The 18,202-nt window shown below is 36.3% G+C and overlaps 1 protein-coding gene across 5 annotated transcripts in view; it reads left to right on the forward strand.

Annotated features, from left to right (window-relative positions):
- The window catches only part of SBF2 (SET binding factor 2), a 230,197-nt gene that overhangs the window by 203,363 nt on the left and 8,632 nt on the right, over window positions 1-18,202 (forward strand). For all 5 annotated transcript variants that reach the window (XM_021529470.4, XM_085580076.1, XM_021529472.4 and 2 more), the window contains 7 exons: window positions 1,643-1,827; window positions 3,634-3,810; window positions 6,612-6,713; window positions 7,894-8,079; window positions 14,508-14,634; window positions 15,511-15,638; window positions 16,137-16,370. In XM_021529470.4, coding sequence (XP_021385145.3) covers window positions 1,643-1,827; window positions 3,634-3,810; window positions 6,612-6,713; window positions 7,894-8,079; window positions 14,508-14,634; window positions 15,511-15,638; window positions 16,137-16,370 — 1,139 coding nt within the window. The remainder of the gene's footprint in view (window positions 1-1,642; window positions 1,828-3,633; window positions 3,811-6,611; window positions 6,714-7,893; window positions 8,080-14,507; window positions 14,635-15,510; window positions 15,639-16,136; window positions 16,371-18,202) is intronic.

Consider the following 18,202-nt stretch of genomic DNA (forward strand, 5'->3'; position numbering starts at 1 on the left):
AAGTACTAGCATAAGTACAATAGAAACATAATTGTGTCTTTTAATAACTGCTATCCATGCTGGTAAACATGTTCATCTGCATGTACTTGTAGCCAGTTTTGTTGCTTTTGATGTGCCACGAGTGCTGATGATGGGTGCATTTGTGAAATGCTCCAAAGTGTCACTGTATTTTGGTGCTTTTCATCTTTGGGGACAGCAGTTTGTGTTGGAGCTTGCATTTTTCATACCAAATGAATTAGAATTTCTTTCCCTTATTAAGTGTTTGCTGTGATTTCTGCTTGCTAAAGTCTCTATTATTTCACATGTAGTAGCTGAGACATGGAATAAAAGTTTGTACTAAGCACACTCCTTAACTACTTGAGGTGTTTTATACAACTGGCTGGCTGTGAAGTGGGAGCTTTTGAGAGGTGTTACTGCCCAGAACTCCTTGCCAGCCACTCTGAGTTGCTGCAGTTCATCTCCTCACATCTCAGACTAGCAGCCAGACAGGCAGACAAGCTAAGCTGTACAGACAAGTTCCTGTTGAGAGTTACTGTACAGAATTACTTTTTAATAGAAACACAATCCTGCTTCTAAAAACTAGAATAAAATTATTTTGCTAGTTGAGCTATCTCAGTGGAATTTACTGTTATCTGTATCTTTTTTCTTCTGTGCAAGAAATGTTAACTATGCACATTGTTGGATTTTCCTGAAGAGGGGTGGGTGTTGGTCCTGTGGTATCTAAATTTCTAATACTGTGAGGTATTTCTGGTGCCTCTTTTGGATATCCTGCTTCACAGATTTATGGACAAGAGTCTCTTCTGATAATCTGATTTACTGCATATTGGGATAAAGAATTTCACACTGCCATTTGGACACCAAATTTAGTGTACTTTAAGGGATTTGATTTTCAAGTAGTGCTATTCATACTCTGAGAATCCAATACCTTTCACATGCCTCACATTGCACACGCAAAAACAATCTCACAAAATCCTGGTTATTAATTGAGGAACAAGAAACAGGAAAATATTTACTGCTTGTCTTTTCTTCTAGCACTAAACAGGCCTTGGCAATCTGATTTTAAAAATCAGATTAAAAATCGCTACTTTCTTATGTTAAAATCAGCAAAATATACTCAAGAAGGATGAGATGAGAGCATGGCTGTGTGCTGTAGGAGTTTCCCCCAGCAGTGCCAGTGGAGCAGCAGCAGCAGGGTGTGCCCTGGGCACACTCAGAGTGCTGCTGGCTGTTGGTGGGATGCCATTCCAGGATTGCTGCTTGCCCATCCCACTGCACTTCTGTTGTTGCCAGCTTTGGGACTTCTGCACTTTCCTGATTTATGTCCCTCTAGAAATTTCATTTCCATGCATTTACATGGACATTGCTATTTGCAAATTGTCATTTATTTATCACTGTGTTACTGATATCACAGCAACTCTTTTCTCTGCAGTAGGAAGCAGAGTTAGGTGAGAGTCTGAGGTTAAACAACAATGCAGTAGGATGGTTTTGACAATTTTTGTTACAAATCTACTTCTTTCCAGTACATGCTGTTAATTATGTCCTGTGAGGGATGCATGTGACACATTTAAGCATATGTCTCAGTAATTATGGTCTCCAGTGCCTCACGCAAAGTGTTTTTTAAATATTCTTCATCCTTATGAAGGTGTATGGGCGAGTCTTCGTTCAAGCAACCGATTTATCAACACTCAGACTCCATTCATTGATGTTGGTGCAAGGCTTGCAGGGAAGGATAACACCCCTCCCTACAGCAGCAGCTCCTTCCTGCAAAGCCAGCTGCTGAGAAGACAAGCAGCCCTCTATATATTTGGAGAAAAATCTCAGTTACGGGTAATGACAGTTTAAATTTTTTTAAATGTGTAATGTAGTTTTTATTTGGTTGAGTTTAATTATTCTCATGTTGTTGCAAAGAGTAAATGGTACTTAAGATAACATAGAAATATGTTATGAAGGAAACAAAAATGTTTTTAGCTGGGGGAGCAATTAAAAGAGAAGGAAACCTTCATTACTGTGGGCAGCACTGAATTCACATAAAGCCAAATTGATGAAAATAAGGCCAGCCCAGAATTACTGATTTGGTTACATGGGAAGGACCATGATGTCTACAGTTTTGTACATATTAGTTGATAGATTTTAATGTTTTAGATGCAATTGTTTGAAAAGCAGCTATCCTCTAATTCTTAGTAGTTTTACTTCTTTTCTGAAAATGTTTTCAGATTTTTTAAATCTCTGCATTCTGAGATTAAGAAAACAGGTTTTTTTCTACTTTCTTATTCAAAATGTGAACATACATAAAATAGAAATGTATTTTTTGAAATACAAAAGGTCCAAAACCCATTATTGATAGTAGGAAAACACATCACTATCCATTTTTTTTTCTGAAAGTATGTTCTATCAGGAGGTGGAGGAGACATGCTGTACCAGAATAATGCATCCATTACATAGATTTAATGCATCAATATTTTCCACTAATAATCACTGTTTCTATTTATTTGATTTCTTAATGAATGATAAATGAAGAGTTCAGTCATGCATCTATAGCTGTGTAGCAGAAACTACTGCTTTATTCTGCTAAATATCACATCACATAAACTGATGAGGCAAACAGAAATATACAACATTTTGAAGAAATGGTGCTACTTTCCTCAGTTGCTTTTGCCGTGCATTATTACAACTTGCCATTGTTGAGTTATTGAATTTATTTTTGAACCATGCCAAATATAAACAGAATTAAAACCAGGCTTTCACTTTCCTACATTTTCAATTGGCATTCCATGAAGGAGCGTAATGAAGATTATTTGCAGGCCAAGTTTAATTCAATGAAAGCAATTTCTGAAGAAAACTCAAAAAGTTTGGCATGAATCTCTTCAGTGATCGTTCATACATGAGAATTGTTTTTCCTAATAATCTTTTCCATATTATCCTTTTCATCATAATCCACTGGGTTTTGGTGGGGTTTTTTTTTCAGCTAACTTGTTCTCTTAATTCAGTCCTCCTCTCTAATTGCTAAATTGCAGTAAGTTAAATAAAACATGAGGAATTCTGCTAGGAAAACCATCCAGCTGCTGCTCTGTGCTGAACAAGGTACTTCAGCCAAACAACTCCCTCAATGCCCAGTGATGGTTTGGATGACTCAGCTGGTTTGCACTCATGGGGCTTCTTTTTGGGTGTGGGGGTTACTTTTTTCTGCTTTATTGAACTCCCAAAATGTGTCCTGCACTCTTCATATGTCATCCGTACAGATATTTTCATTTTTATTTGTTTATTGTTGATTAGCTTTAAAAATGTTAAAGGAAGTACACTATGTTGTATATGAGGAACTGAACAGATTGTCACTGGACTTTGGTTTTTCACCAGGATTACTGCTAGAATAATTCTAATTATTATTGAAAATCTGACTGTTGTGCAGTACATTCTGCTGTTATGGTTATAGATGGGTACTTTATTGTGGTACATTTTTCAAGGATTTTTATTGTAATTTTTTTATTATCTTGGGCAGGTGTTTAACTACACCAATTTTTCATGAGGAATTAATTACTTAGCAATAAAGCAGGCAAGACTTTGGGATTAAGGAGACTGTCAGTGAAAAATATGCTTCCCTTTAAAATGACATCTGCTATTGTCCTTTTCATACAGGGGTTCAAACTTGATTTTGCTTTGAATTGTGAATTTGTTCCTGTTGAATTCAGTGACATCCGGCAGACAAAGGCGAGCTTTAAAAAGCTGATGAGAGCTTGTGTTCCCAGCACCATTCCTACTGACTCTGAGGCAACATTCCTCAAAGCCCTCGGGGACTCCGAGTGGTTCCCACAGGTAATTTATCTGACAGGTACTTCTGATAATCTATATGCAGTCCTGCTCACACAAAATAAATTCCAAGCTCTTGTGACAGAGGACTATTGTGTTCTAACCAGCTGTTCTTTGCTCATTGGAAGCACTTTGCGTGCTATCTAGTCTGGCATTACACAGGCATTACTATTATTTTAGTGCCATCATAATATTTACAAATATGGGAGGCATTTTTATAACAAAATTTATGTTTTATAACATGGAACAGACACACAAGGAGAGGTGACTAGGTTTTAAATTCATGGTCTTGGTTTTAAATTATTTTTCTTTAAAAATCCAAAAAAGAAGGTGTGGGACAATAAAGGAGCTTTTTGATTTTAAAACTAATATTTGACTCTTCATATGTGTTCCCACCCTGGATTTTGATATGCACAAGCTAAAAGGCAAGCAAACATCTATTGTGGAATATGGGGGAGTGTTTGTGGGGAAGAGAGAATTCTATGTGTGTTACTCTCTTCTCTCTGAATCTGTACCTTAATTTCCCTATCTCATGTTCCTTTACATAAATATTAACCAAACAAAGGCAAGACCGGAGCAAACTTTGCAAGATTCAAATTAAGAAGGATGTGGGAAAGCCAGCTCTTTTTAAATCTAAAACCACTTTAATTACAATGAATGGTTTTTAACAGCTGCTTGTTATGTTTGGAAACCCCTGCAGAATATACTTTTCTCAAATTAATCACAGAAAGCAGAATAGAATTATGCTGATTTCTTAAGGAGGAAATACTTGTGAGTAAGATGTCAGTTCTCACACATCAGGAAATGCACTCCTGATGGAAATGTGCTGCAAGGGGGGGCTCAGCTCCTTCCTGGGGTGAGAGCAGGAGCTGCTCCTGCCTGCCTGGGGATGGCCACCAAGGTTTCCAGGAAGGGGAGAAGCTGGGAGAGCATGAAAAAGACTTGATCTCCTCATTATGTGAGCATTTTCCATCACAGAGTGGTTGAGCAAGTTCATAAGTGTAGGTAAATTAATTGAATGTCCTTTCATCATTGAATTAATGAATAAACTTGTCCCCTGCAGCAGCCCAGGGATGGAGAGCAGATAACACTTCAGTTCTCTCTTTTGGCATATTCCAGAGGATCATTCCTTGCTTTGAGTGCATCACTCTGCTGAGGACTAGGACATCATGTCACACACTAGTTTTGTTATATTTAAACCACATTTCTGTGGTTTAAATCATGTCATATCTGACTTATGTGATAAAGCTAATTTATGACTGATGAAGTTAATTTATGACTGATTTGGCACATTCTCTGCTCTTCCCATGAAAGAACATAGATCTGTCATCTCAAAAATGTTTTCATTGTATTATGCTTTCCTCTTCTGGGCAATAGAAGTTTAACATTACTGATTTTAACACTGTATGGACTATCTCTTTATAAGAACGTGAATGCATAGAAGAAAATTCAACACTGCCCTGTCTTCTGAACACAAATTTAAAAAATAGTGGTTTGCATTTTTAACAAGGAATCTGTAAAACCAGATTGCATATCCGTTTCCTCATTAAAGATGGGAAGAAACAGCCTTTCTTCTACTGCCTAAGAAAGGATAGAAGAATAAACAAGCTTGGTTTTAAAAGTGGTTCTCTGTTCAGTCTTTTCTTATAAAAATTGCAGGTAAATTTTGGGTTGGGTTTTTTTCCTAAATGATGGCTATGTGAATGATCAGAGGAGTCAAAGTTTTTCTATCACAATTTCCATAGCAATATTCATCAGATTTTTTAAGAGGAAGAAAGCAGACTGCCATGAATAAGGATGATTTTCTAGGTTTTGACTGTTGTTTGGTTGATCTTTCTTCCTCTTGTTTTCTTCAATTTAATTTTCTTCTCACTTTCCTGTGCCTTGTGTACTTTCTGAACTTACTTTTTTTCCTTGCATAAATGATCTTAGATGATTCTTACCATCTTTTGTTTGTTTTCCTGTACTGTTTTCTTCCTTCTTTCAGGCTTTCATCTTTCCCATTGCTTCTGTTGGTTGGATTATATTCAGTGCTGCACAAAGAACAGTTTCACTCTGCTGTAAAAAACTGAATTGTTTATGTATTACCTATTATGTTGTTTACCAAGAGTGCTGTCATAGTATACAAAAATGGTAAAATCATCATATAGATTTTTCTTTTTAGTAATAATGATATGAATTGTCATAGTAAGATAAAATTGCCCAGATTCACCTGAACTTCTTTAACCTGCTTATCTTAGCATCACTGTGTAATGAATATTAAAGTACAAATCATTAAAGTGTCCTCTTTTAATATATTTTTTTCCTGTTTGCCCTACTCTCTAAACTGTTTCTCTGTTGTTGTTATTACTGTTCAGTTCATTAATTTCCAACTTCCATGGGACTGAATATTAGTAATATTATCTTGTAAATATCTTGCATGGGTTCTCCTATCAAAGTACTCAGTGACTTTATGCAATCTTTACATTTCAGAGGAAATTATTTTAGTGTTAAGCCCAGGATGGAATTTCTCTCCAATAAATCTGTCAACTGTGTTGTTCCCATTCTCCTTTTTATGGCAGCTAGTTTATTACAGTACTCATTGACTTTAATACTTCAAGTTCCTATCTGAAAAACTTCCCTGAGTTTTATTGTACATGGAAATCCTTAGACTTTTACATTTAATTGTTGCCTAATCAGTTGCATCAATGTATTTCTCTGTGGTATATGTGGATCCAGGAATGTATTTTTAAATATGAAAATATTCTATTTATTGATATTTTCTAAAGATTTACACAGAGTGTGTTACTCATTCTAATACTTTATAGCTTCACAGGATAATGCAACTGGGTGTGATCATCTCTGAACTCCTAGAAAATGGTTCTTCTGTTATGGTGTGTTTGGAAGATGGCTGGGATATTACTGCTCAAGTAAGCTGCTAAAAAAACCTTGTAATAGTTAAATATTAAGAAAAAGCACCAGGCAATACTTTTTTTACACAAGTGACAGATAATTTGACATTAATAAATTTGTGTTGTGGCAGCAGAGAAGAAACCAGATAAATGCACAAATCTTGCATTTATTTGCAATTTATTTCATTACATGATTCCTTAAAATTAATTCATTCCGAAGGTCCTGATGGTCTTAGCAGTTCTAAGGCTTAGATGTAAGATCTGCATTCCTGCACCTGACCATGTGTAAGAATGAAAGCTAAAAGTTGCCACATCTGTTAATTTTCATTTTAAACACTAAATTTTGAACACAGGAGAAATTTATTCTCTTCCATTCAATTTCCATAAGTAGTGTTAGAAGACCACACAGGGGGAAAACTGAATTTGTGCCAAAGTGCCTGTAAGACCTGCTGCAAGGACAGATCACCTCAAACTATAAATTAGGTGAATCAAGATCTGCTGCCTGATTTAATAGATGCATTGTGTCCATGCTGCTACTTCATAATTCAGAAGAGAAACACAGACATCCATATTCTAGTAAATAAACTTTCATGTGCAGCCAGCATCATAATACCAGGTGAACAAGCACACAGAAGAATGTGACCATAATTATTGGAACCATTGGCAAACAATGAAGAGTAGAGATGGGAGACACATAGCTGGGAGTGCAAGAAGGCTGAGCTGCATTTTAAAGTATCCTGAGATACTGTGTATAAAAACAGACTGCAGTTGGCTGGGACAAAAACTCTAAAGTCACCCTCAGGACTAATGCTTTAATGCTTTTTTTGCTGAGGTAGTAGATACTGTATTTTAAATGTTTCTTTAAAAATGGGTTTTATTTCAAACATAATTTAAATGTAGTAAACATGTAGTAAAAATGTAAATGTGTAATCAACTCCCAAGTCTGTAGCTGCTTAGTTTTTACTTCTACAGATACCATAAAGACTTAATGTAATTTAAGCTTTTTCATGTGGAATATTATTTGATTTGTTTCATGAAAGTGCTTGATGTATGTGATAAAATACTTTTCATTGAGTTTATATAAAAGCTTTTGTTTTCTTGGGCAATGAACAGATTGCTGCATGCTTACATTCATTTGCTAAAGGTTTCTCCTAACTTCTGTCACTGGTAACACAGAATATCCTGTCCTGTGCTCTAGGTGGTGTCCCTGGTGCAGTTACTCAGTGACCCCTTCTACAGGACCCTGGAAGGCTTCAGAATGCTGGTGGAGAAGGAGTGGCTCTCTTTTGGCCACAAATTCAGCCAGCGCAGCAACCTGACCCTCAACTGCCAGGGCAGTGGATTTGCTCCTGTCTTCTTACAGTTCTTAGACTGTGTGCATCAGGTGAGCCAATCCCTAACTTCCCTTTGCAAGAAAGTTTCATGAAGAAATGTGTATATTGCAGTATTTCAGGTGTTATAGATACAGGTTTGGGAGAAGATTAGTAACATCATTACCTAGGTTTTATTAAAGTGGATGGATTTCACTCCAAGAAGAGCTGGAATGGTTGTCTGGAGGAGACTGACCCAAAGCAGTCTCAGTTGGTGGTACTGCTATATTAAGGTTGTTTATGTCAAGGTTTCAATTAGAAGGTTTTTAAGCTATGAGTGGCTTTTATTCAGAAAGAAAAAGGGACTGATTTCTAGTACCTTGACTAGACAGTTTTAAATTCCTTGTGTCTGATGATGAGCCTTGAAGAGAGGCCTTGAACTGCACCAGTTGTGGAAACTATGACAGCTATAATGAGACATTCTGATTTTTATGTCTAGTATATGTTCAGAAGAAGATAGACACCAACAGTTTTGTTGTATAGGAGGAGATTAGGTTAAGAAGATTATACTAATTTTGGATTAATTAACTCTGTCCTTTTGTTCATCTCAAACCACTAAATATAAAGTCTTTGCAGAGATTCTGTGTATGCAAACATAAGAGGGGTTCTTGCATAGTTCCTCTTGTACGTGTGTCCTTCTTTTCCCACTTCTCTGATTTTTCTCACTGAAAAATCTGAAAGTTTCCCTGACATTATTAACCTGTGTTAAAATGTATGGATGACTGTGTATCACAGAAAATTAACTGTTAAGGCACCAGCCTTTTTGCTGGGGACACACATTCATAGAGAATATTCCATGAAAGAGGAGTCTGTGAGTAGTCTTACTCTGCTACCTGAAGAAAACTCTACAGATTAAATAATTTGCTAAACCAATGGAAAGCAATCTATGTGAGATTGATAATGAATGAGCCTAGAAGAAGAGTGAAAAACATGTTATAGAAAATATCCCCAGCTTTGTTTGTGTCCCAGTGGTAAACACAAACAGCTATCATTATTGCTGTCTCAGGAATTAATAAATCATATTATTGGAGTTTACATTGATTGCTACAGCACTGCCCTTATGAAAACCTTATAAATACTTGTCACATCTTCTGTTTCATCCATTTCCCAGTGGTTCTAGTCATAAGGTTGTTTTTTCTTTGAAATTGGGAGATTTCTCTAAAGAGAATCAGTACTGCATTTTTTGTTCAAATAAGTGGATCTGCCCAAATGTCACACTTTTTCTTAAAATAGGCTTAGGGTTATTGCTCCTTTTCTGCAGTAAAAAAGACCCATATTCTTGGTTGCAGTGGCTACAGCAGGACAAAAAATGCCATGTGCTCTAATACTGAGACCCACCTGCCTGGTGGTTCATTCAGTTCTGTAAATTAATAATTTGTCTTGGTCGTGGTGCTGTGTTCTCTCTGCTGTCAGGTGTCTTCTCTAAGCTTAAATTGGCTGATTGCATGACTCCATCCATTAGTAGAATGGAGTAAACCTACCTGATCTTAAGCAATAGTGTAAATTTGGAGTGAATCCTTCCAGCATCCCCCCTTACCATTTTTTGATCCTGGTCTGGTGCATGTGTGCTAGATTTTTTGGGGAAGAATTTAAACTTGCACCAATAATTTGTCACTTAGCTTAAAACCATTTGGTTCATCAATGTAAAGTGGAGTCATCCACTCAACTGAACTAAATCTAGTGCAGGTAAAACCACAGATGTGTAGTGTGGCTGCAGGGACCTCAGCAGCAGCTGCTTCAGTCTGTTTGTCTGCTCTGGGTTCCTTCTGGTTACTTGCTAATGTAGACATAGCCTGCATCCTGTTTCTGCCCCTGGAAGCACTTTGCTTTAGTTTTATTGTAATAAATCTCAGAAAGTTGTCATTACAAGGAACTAATCCTCACATGCCCATGCAGTATTTCCTTCTCAAGTGATTCAGAGATGACACAAGTTTTGGAAACAAAGGGGGTATCCAGAAGAAAGTTAAAAATTAAATCCAAGGATTTGGGTTTATTGTCATGAAATAGAATGGAACATGTTTTCTTCATGATTTTTCTTTAAGTTATGTTTAACAAAATCTGCAGTTCTAAGGACATAGAACAATGGATTATAGTCATCCCACCTTTAAAAGTTAGAATGAAATGCAAAGTGGAAAAAAAATCCCTGCTGTTGACAACTGTCAGGTGCAGTTTTGCCTCAGGCTGCACACTTGTGAATATGTTAAGGAAATACAGGAATATCACCTTTATAATTCACTTCAGGGAGCAGCTTCAGTGCCTGTCACTTGTTGGAATCCAAAATGCAAAGAGCTCTCGGAACTTTGGGCCTGGAAGCCAAAGCTTAGAATTAAACACAAAATTTTATCTGAGATCTTGGAAAAGGCTTCCAAACTCAGGTGCTAGAAGCAAGAATGTGGATTTATTGTTTAAAACATAGACATGAGGGTTTAAAATATAGAAAATATAAAAGTAGTTACAGAGGTAAACAAGGAGTTTAGAATGCAGTAAGTTTTATGGGATGAACATACTATAGGTTTGTGTGTTATAACATCATTGGCTAAGAAAGCTTACGCTGTAGCAGGGGTCTGTAAGACAAAATATTTAAGGACTGGGTCAAAAACATAAATGTCTTTCTGGCAGTTTTACTGGTCAATAACTTCTTAAAAGTCTTGTAACTAAGAGTCTTGGGACCTTCTGAACCATGCTGTAATGATGTGGGCCAAATTCACCCTTCCTGCTTGTGTAGAAGATAAAAAAAAATATAAACCACATCATCAAAAACAACTCAGAGGTCCCATCTCAAATCCCTTCCAAAGTTCCACCAAAGTGAATGATCACAGTCACTCAGAGGTTTCTGAGTCTGTCTTATGAATAGCTCAGGTTATTAGCAGATACATCTTCCAGAGGGAAGAGCACTTTCTGCTTTGTGAGCTGGCCTGGGTGCAGCTGTGCAGCAGCACCGGTGCCTCCTGCTGCCGTCAGGAGCTGCTCCCCGGGCTCTGGTGGAGGGAGCACCTTCCAGTCCCTTGGCTCAGGGCTGCTTGGCAGCCTGCCTGCTTTTGCCAGCCAAAATACTGGGGGAAATCTGGTAGAAAAGACCATTAGAAGCAGCCCAGCTTGTCCATTAGAAGCAGCTCAGCTTGTCCATCTGAAGGAGGCAGTAACTTCTTCTGAGGAAAGATAAGGCTTATAATTATTTTACCCACTGTTATCTTCATCCAAGATGAGGCATGGGAAGCATAATCAGTCTAATATTGATAATACATACTTGTCTGTAAGCTAAATGACCTACAGTCCCACAGAGAATGCAATTCAGAGTAACTTTTCAAGAACTAGATTATTCTTCTATTCTTCTATTAGATTATTCTTCTAACTCACGATAACTCTTCTAACTCATAGTACTGAGTTACCAAATTCTAACAGCGTGGTTGTAATTTCTAGGGAAATTGATTTCAAAGTCAAATTATTGATTGAAATTTCATATGAATTTGCCATAAAAATAAGTTTTCTCAACATTCGTACTCAATTTTTTTGTGAATTTTCATTGGTTTCTGTGCAAATTGTTACATGGCTACAGAAACCAATTAGATTGCAACTTGACCCTGAAGTATATTATAATCAGTTTTTTTTAATTACCTATTAACTGGAAGCAAACATGTGGTCCTTTCAAAGTATTTTTAACCTTTAGAATCCATATACTAAGTGCAGTAAGAAAATTACCACAGAGCCAGTACATGCATTAAATATCAGAGGTTAAACTAAAGATCCAGAGAAAACAAATGAAGCAGTGATTCCTAAATTAGAACTGCATCATCTTATAAGAAGTCATTGTTTATGCCAATATCTCCAGGTGTCAGCTGAATTATTAATGCAAAATCAGTCTTTCACAATAGCAGCATCTGGCAGATACTTTCCCTGCTTCTAAGGAGACGGAGTTCATGCAAGTGATGTCAGTGAGGAAGCTTTTCTTATTTTTCTTCTGAATCTGTTTGGTCATTTATTAACTGTAATTAAAACAGGATGATTTTCTAGAGCTGACATCTTTTAAGGCCAGTGAGGAGCTCTGTCACAGCACCCTGTGTAAGAGGAGGTGAGTGCTGCTCCCGTGGGAGATGTGCTCAGTTATTCCAGGTTTGCAGGAGAAGCCTCGTAGCCATTACCAGCATAGGACCTCTGGAGTGCTGTATTCCTCATTCCTACTAAGTAAAAATTCATTTTAAAAACCAAAATGTATTAGAAAACTAAGGAAAGTTGATAGATCTATAAGATTATTAAATACATGTAGGAGTTAATTCAGTGGGAACCTGGTAATTTTAAAAATAACTCCAAAATGCTGGGTTTTTCCAATCATAATATTAGAAACATGTACCAGTTTAATCGGATTTTAAATGTTCATGTATTATGGAAATTAAGACAATAATAATTACTGCATTGTTTACCTCTATCGGAGAAATGTTTTAAAGATGTTTTCTCTTTAAAAGTAAATTATATAATAATAACTTATAGTTATTGCAATATTTCTGCGTCCAGAAATCTCAGGAATGGAATCACCCACAATATTTAGAGCCGTGACAGAATTTTATCAGCAGCTTGTTCTTGTAACTCTTACATGTATTAAAATAATTGTTGGACCATAAGTAGAAGTTAAGACCCTAGACATATTTCATGTCAAATAGCAGAATGTTGCCTTTTCTTCTTGCAGTATATTAAAAAAACCTTCTCCTAACACAATGAGAAAATATGTACTAAAGAAGATATGGAAAAAAACCTCTTTTTTATAAATAGAGCTAAATATTTAATTTGCCTATAAAATTGGAGTCCTGAATTTATTATAAAAAAAAAATGTGCTTATTTTTACATCTTTTATTCTTAACAAATCAGTGCAGGAATGTAGTATTTGTATCAGGAGAAAAATGGGGATTAAATTAGAGTGGGTATATTGAACTGACATGTTTTAAAGTATCTGAGTATTTAAAATACCCAGCCAAAAGGTAATATTGAGATATAATAACAAATTCTCTGGCTGAAACACTGTATGGGTGTTTATAGGTCCTTTCAAGGGATTTTCCTGTCACTGTTGTATGTTCAGTAGAAAAACTCTCCTTGCTAAACACTATTTCCTCCCTTTACTTAGCTGGTCTATGGGGAAATATAAATGTAAGGAGCTTCAAGTAATCTTAGTAACAGTTCCCATCAGTACTGCAAAAGCCCTATGGAGTAACTGACAGGTTAAGAGAGAAGCTGATAAGAGATTAGAGAGAAAATATGAAACAGAAAAATGAGTGGTGGGAATGCAAAAGACAAAGCAGGGTAGATTGCAGAACTAAAGGTCTATTACGGGTTTGATGTGGAGCTAAACAAAGCACAGTGGGAATTATTTCAAATGTGAAATTCAATCAGCAGTTTCTTTTTCAATTGCAAGCTGTACTTATTTCCACTGCAATTAGGAATTTTCAGTTAATTTCTGTGTTTAGTCTGAAAATAAAAGCACGAGTCATAAACTTACTTGAAGAGTAAATTTTAAATTAACACATGAAATTTCTCCAAGCTCTATCTCATCAAGATTTTTAGACTCTTTCATTTTATATGGCTGTCAATTATAAATATCAGCAACTAATACTAAATTTTTTGCCATGAATATTAAACGTCATGCTTCAAATTTTCCACCAGGCTCTTTATGATAATGTTAAAGAGAAGCTGCTGTGAAGAACGAGCAATTTCACAATGCTGTACTCTGATAATCTTATATAGTTTTCTTAAATAAAGATCAGCTCCTGACTCATTTTGGAGACATTCACTGAATCAGACAGACCCGCAGCCTAATGAGGGCAACAATTTAAGGAATGGCATGGTTTTTACTGTTTTAAAATAATAATTATGGGTTTTTTTTCATACTCTACTATTTTTGGTCGTATGTTGAAAAGGAAGAAATATGTGTAGACTAGTAAGTACTTGAGAAATTGGCTGTTTCAGAAGTGGTAGGTGGAATCTCATCTGCAGCATTGTCTGTGTATTTGTCTGCTTTGAGGGGTTCTGAGCAGTAGCCAGAAACCCAATGTGAAACCTTTCAGTTTAAGTTTAAATTCCAGCCACATCCAGGAGTAGCATCTTTATTTGTGAAGTTATGTGGTGACTCAAGAATTATCATAGAAGATTTATATCCAGTTAGATTTCCTGGAAGAATCATGGAGTCATTTATACAGAGTATGATGCTGTTTATTACACAGTTCACTCTCTCTGCTCTGAAATGCTTTTGCAGCATAGACAATACATGGATTTATTTAGCCAAAAAATATTCTAGGACAAAATGTTAGAAGGATTTTTGTGACACTTGAAATTTTTTTTTCAGCATTCATGGGAGAATTGTTTTGCTGTCATTTCATTTTATTATTTCTTACATATCTATTTGTATTATCCTCAATGTCCACTTTTTTCCTTTTTTTTTTTAAATTTTATTTTTTAGATTCATAACCAATACCCGACAGAGTTTGAGTTCAATCAATATTATCTGAAGTTTCTGGCTTTTCATCACATATCAAATCGATTTAAAACATTTCTTCTGGATTCAGATTATGAGAGACTAGAACATGGTATGTGTGATCTTTGTGTCTTGCCTGCTGCTTTTGTAGTTGTTGATATTTTTCTCCTCAATATTTGGTCTACAAAAATTTGCCTGGGTTAAGATGGTCCAGTAGCTGTGTGGTGACCACATAAGGAATTTCCACATAATGAAATGACATTTCAGGTGTAGAAAGGAAAATGGAGGTGAAGAACATGTAGTATTTTCTGCTTCAGTGATTCCTGAGCCATGCCTCTGGTGGCCCTGAGAGAAAGTAGAAGAAATTAGTGCTGTGTCTAATTGGCATAATTTGCTAAGTTTTTAGCAATTTTTCCAGGTAGCTCCGTTTTCCATACTAAATACCTTCTTTTAACAGAAACTAAGTCTCTGAGAGTCCATCAGAGAGTGCATAAAGTTTGAAGAAAGAAAAGCCTTCCCATCAATTCCCTCCCACTTCTTCCTCTTGCATTATCTTCAGTGTTTCTCCTTTTATATTTTCTGTTTTACTCCATCTGTCATGTGCAACCTGACTGGTTCCAAGGCCTTTGCTGCCCTCAGAGCCATCTTACTGAGGCTGCATAACCCCAGCTGAGGCTGTTCTTGGGACTTGTCCACTAAAACATCTCCAAATTTCTCTGCTTTGCGGGCTGCTTCTCATGGCATATGATCAGTTGTAATGCTTTCTCAAAAACTGTTGTAGCTGTGCGGCAGATTAGACTTGAGCAACCATTTTATTAAAAAAAAAGTTAATATCTATTGTTTATCTTCCTTATTTATTTCCTCTTGCAGTGGCATTTTATAGTAGAGTTTGCTATACTTTCAATCTGTGAAATTCCTTTAGGCTGTGCTTTAGCATTTGTTGAGCATTATCACAAAGCCATCTTTGTGCTGCTCTTCTTTTCCCCAGGGACGTTGTTTGAAGATAAAGGAGATAAACATGCCAAGAAAGGAATTTGTATTTGGGAATGTATTGAAAAGATGCACAAAAGGAGCCCTATTTTCTTCAATTACCTCTATGCCCCTGCTGAAATCGAGGTATGATTTTTCTTAAAATACAGGTGGTTTGTTATTCTGAGTGATTCCTTGAGTACATTTTGATATCTTAGTTGTTCTGAGCTGAGTTAAGAAAAACAAAATTGACCCTACCTGATGGATTGGAGCAGTATCTGAAAGTCATGCTCCAAATTCTGGAGCATGTATTCATGCATCCTGGTGAACTAAATGAGGTTCCCTGTTTGATTTTATTAAATTATATTAATTATTATTAAAATTGTCTTTAAAGGGGAACTGAGTTTAGAGTCATAATGGGATGCATTTTGTAACAATCTGATTGAATCTCATTATCTCTGTCTTGTATGACAACGTCTATGCCCTAGAGTGGGGCTGTGTCTTGAATAATTGTAGAAAATTCACAGTACACCCACCATTGTAGAATTCAATTTAGAATAATGTGGAAAATACAGGTATTATGTTGTATATCTTAAATTCAAAGGCTTCCTTCATGTCATTATAATAACACTTTGTTTCAAATAGGCACTGAAGCCAAATGTAAATATGTCCAGCCTCAAAAAGTGGGATTATTACGTAGAAGAAATTTTGGCTACAGGTCCTTCCTATGACTGGACCATGGTACCTGCAAAATGCAGTGTTTCAGAAGAAAATGACCAAGCAGATGGTTCAGTCTCTCAGACTAAGAGGAAAATAGTGTGGCCATGTTATGATGATGTAAAAAAAATACAGCCTGATGCCATCACCAGCCTTTTGAATGTGAGTACTTGTGTTGCACAGAACAGTGAGGTCTCTTATGCTCATGAAATTCATATTTACTTTTTATTGAAGTTATTGCCTTACAGATGTACTGTTATTAAAAGGATCATGATAGATGTCAAAACATGTCTTTAGTATGACTGACTGGTTGATCTGGAGATGTGGTGCTGTTCCTGGGAATCAATCAGACTTCCTGCAAAGCTGATGTTGTTCTGAATGCACACTTCCCTGGGAGTGTGCTTTAATTGTAGTCAGCTGATACTCATGGATTCATTTTTTCACGGTCTGTTTTAAAGAATAAATAAAATTTTAGGTTGCCTTTTGTAGGAAATGCAGAAGCAGCTATTTTCATTTGGACAAATGTTGAATCTTGCTTTCTTGACTACTTTCTCCTCATTTTAAAGTAGTTGTGTGGTAAAATAATGAACTAGATTCTTGGACAGATCAGAAAATAGAATATAGCACTTGTTGATTGTAACAATTGGGAAACAGATAAACAAACATAAACTGAACATCTTGGCCCACATTTCTCAAAAAAGCTTGCAATGATTGCTCTTAGTTTATTCACGTTTACTAGAAGCAAACTGATAAATTTAGATTCTTCAGAATGTTTTGGTACTTGAAATGGATGCTTGATTTTGGCTTTTTCTTCTTAGGGTTCACTTGGGCTGCTTGGGTTTTGTCCTTCATTAGAAGATGAAAAATGATCCGATTATCATCATTGTTGTAGTTATTTAGAGTGATTTAACATCTGTCTTCTCTTAAAGACAAAGATGCTTGTTGATTATAATTAATTAACAGCCTAACATAATAATTGATAGTGCAGGAAAATTACAAGGACACTCTTCACTTCCATTCTTTTGAGCCACTTGCATGTCCAGATACACATCCCTGTGTGCAGTGTTTTATTTTGAAATCTCTTTGCAAGCTTTACATTAAATTAAAGCTGGGATTATGGAGCCCACCATTCCAATGCTTGGAAAATCAGGATATGCTCTAGGCCCCCAATTCTCCTGAATCAAAGATGATTTTTAGCAAGTCTCAATGCAGGACGCTTCTGAATGGATGTGAGTCCTTGATAGAGAGTTAGCTTTATTCTGGCACATTCCTCAAATTCCTTTTGGTCTGCTCCCTCCAATCCTGATTGATCAAATACTGGAACAATGCCCAGTTCAAAAAATAAGAAATAAAAAGAATCTCATGTAAAACCCCCCTCCTTGACTCAAAATAAGACAGTCAGAACTTCTCAGAGCCTCTAACTTCCCAGAGGCAAAGGAAGAGCAGCCTCCCAGCAGGGGACATTTTGGGCATTGTTCAGCAAAGCACAGAGATCTTTGTATCAGGTAACCAGAGGCAGGTTAGGAAGCACATCAGGAACACACCAATGCATTGTGCATTTCTTCCCAGGGTAGGTGCCAGACCATCCATGTCCACAGCTGTGAGAAACTGCCATGTGACAGAGAAATTAGCCATATTATAGGCTAAAGATATGTGGGTCAGGTTTTACAGAGTTTAAATGTTATTTGTGAATTAGATTATAGTAATAAAAGATAGCAATGGAGAGAACATTTGGCAAACTTTGGAGAGGTTGTATAAAGGTTACAAAAATATTCTTCTAAGTTTAAAAAGCAAAGTGAACGTTCTTGTAAAACTACTTGTTAATTTAGAGCTATTGCTGATATAGGAGAAAGACCTCTTTTAATCATAAATCCACTGAGAATGTGTTGGTATCCGAAAAATGTTTCAACTGAGACCATATTTAGCATCATAAATTACTGGGGAAGATTGAGTCTAGCTTAGTTTACAATGATAAGCCCAAATTTGTTTGTTCT

Source organism: Lonchura striata, chromosome 5 (assembly GCF_050655825.1).
Source record: "Lonchura striata isolate lonStrDom1 chromosome 5, ASM5065582v1, whole genome shotgun sequence".
In the NCBI taxonomy this organism is placed as follows: Eukaryota; Metazoa; Chordata; class Aves; order Passeriformes; family Estrildidae; genus Lonchura; species Lonchura striata.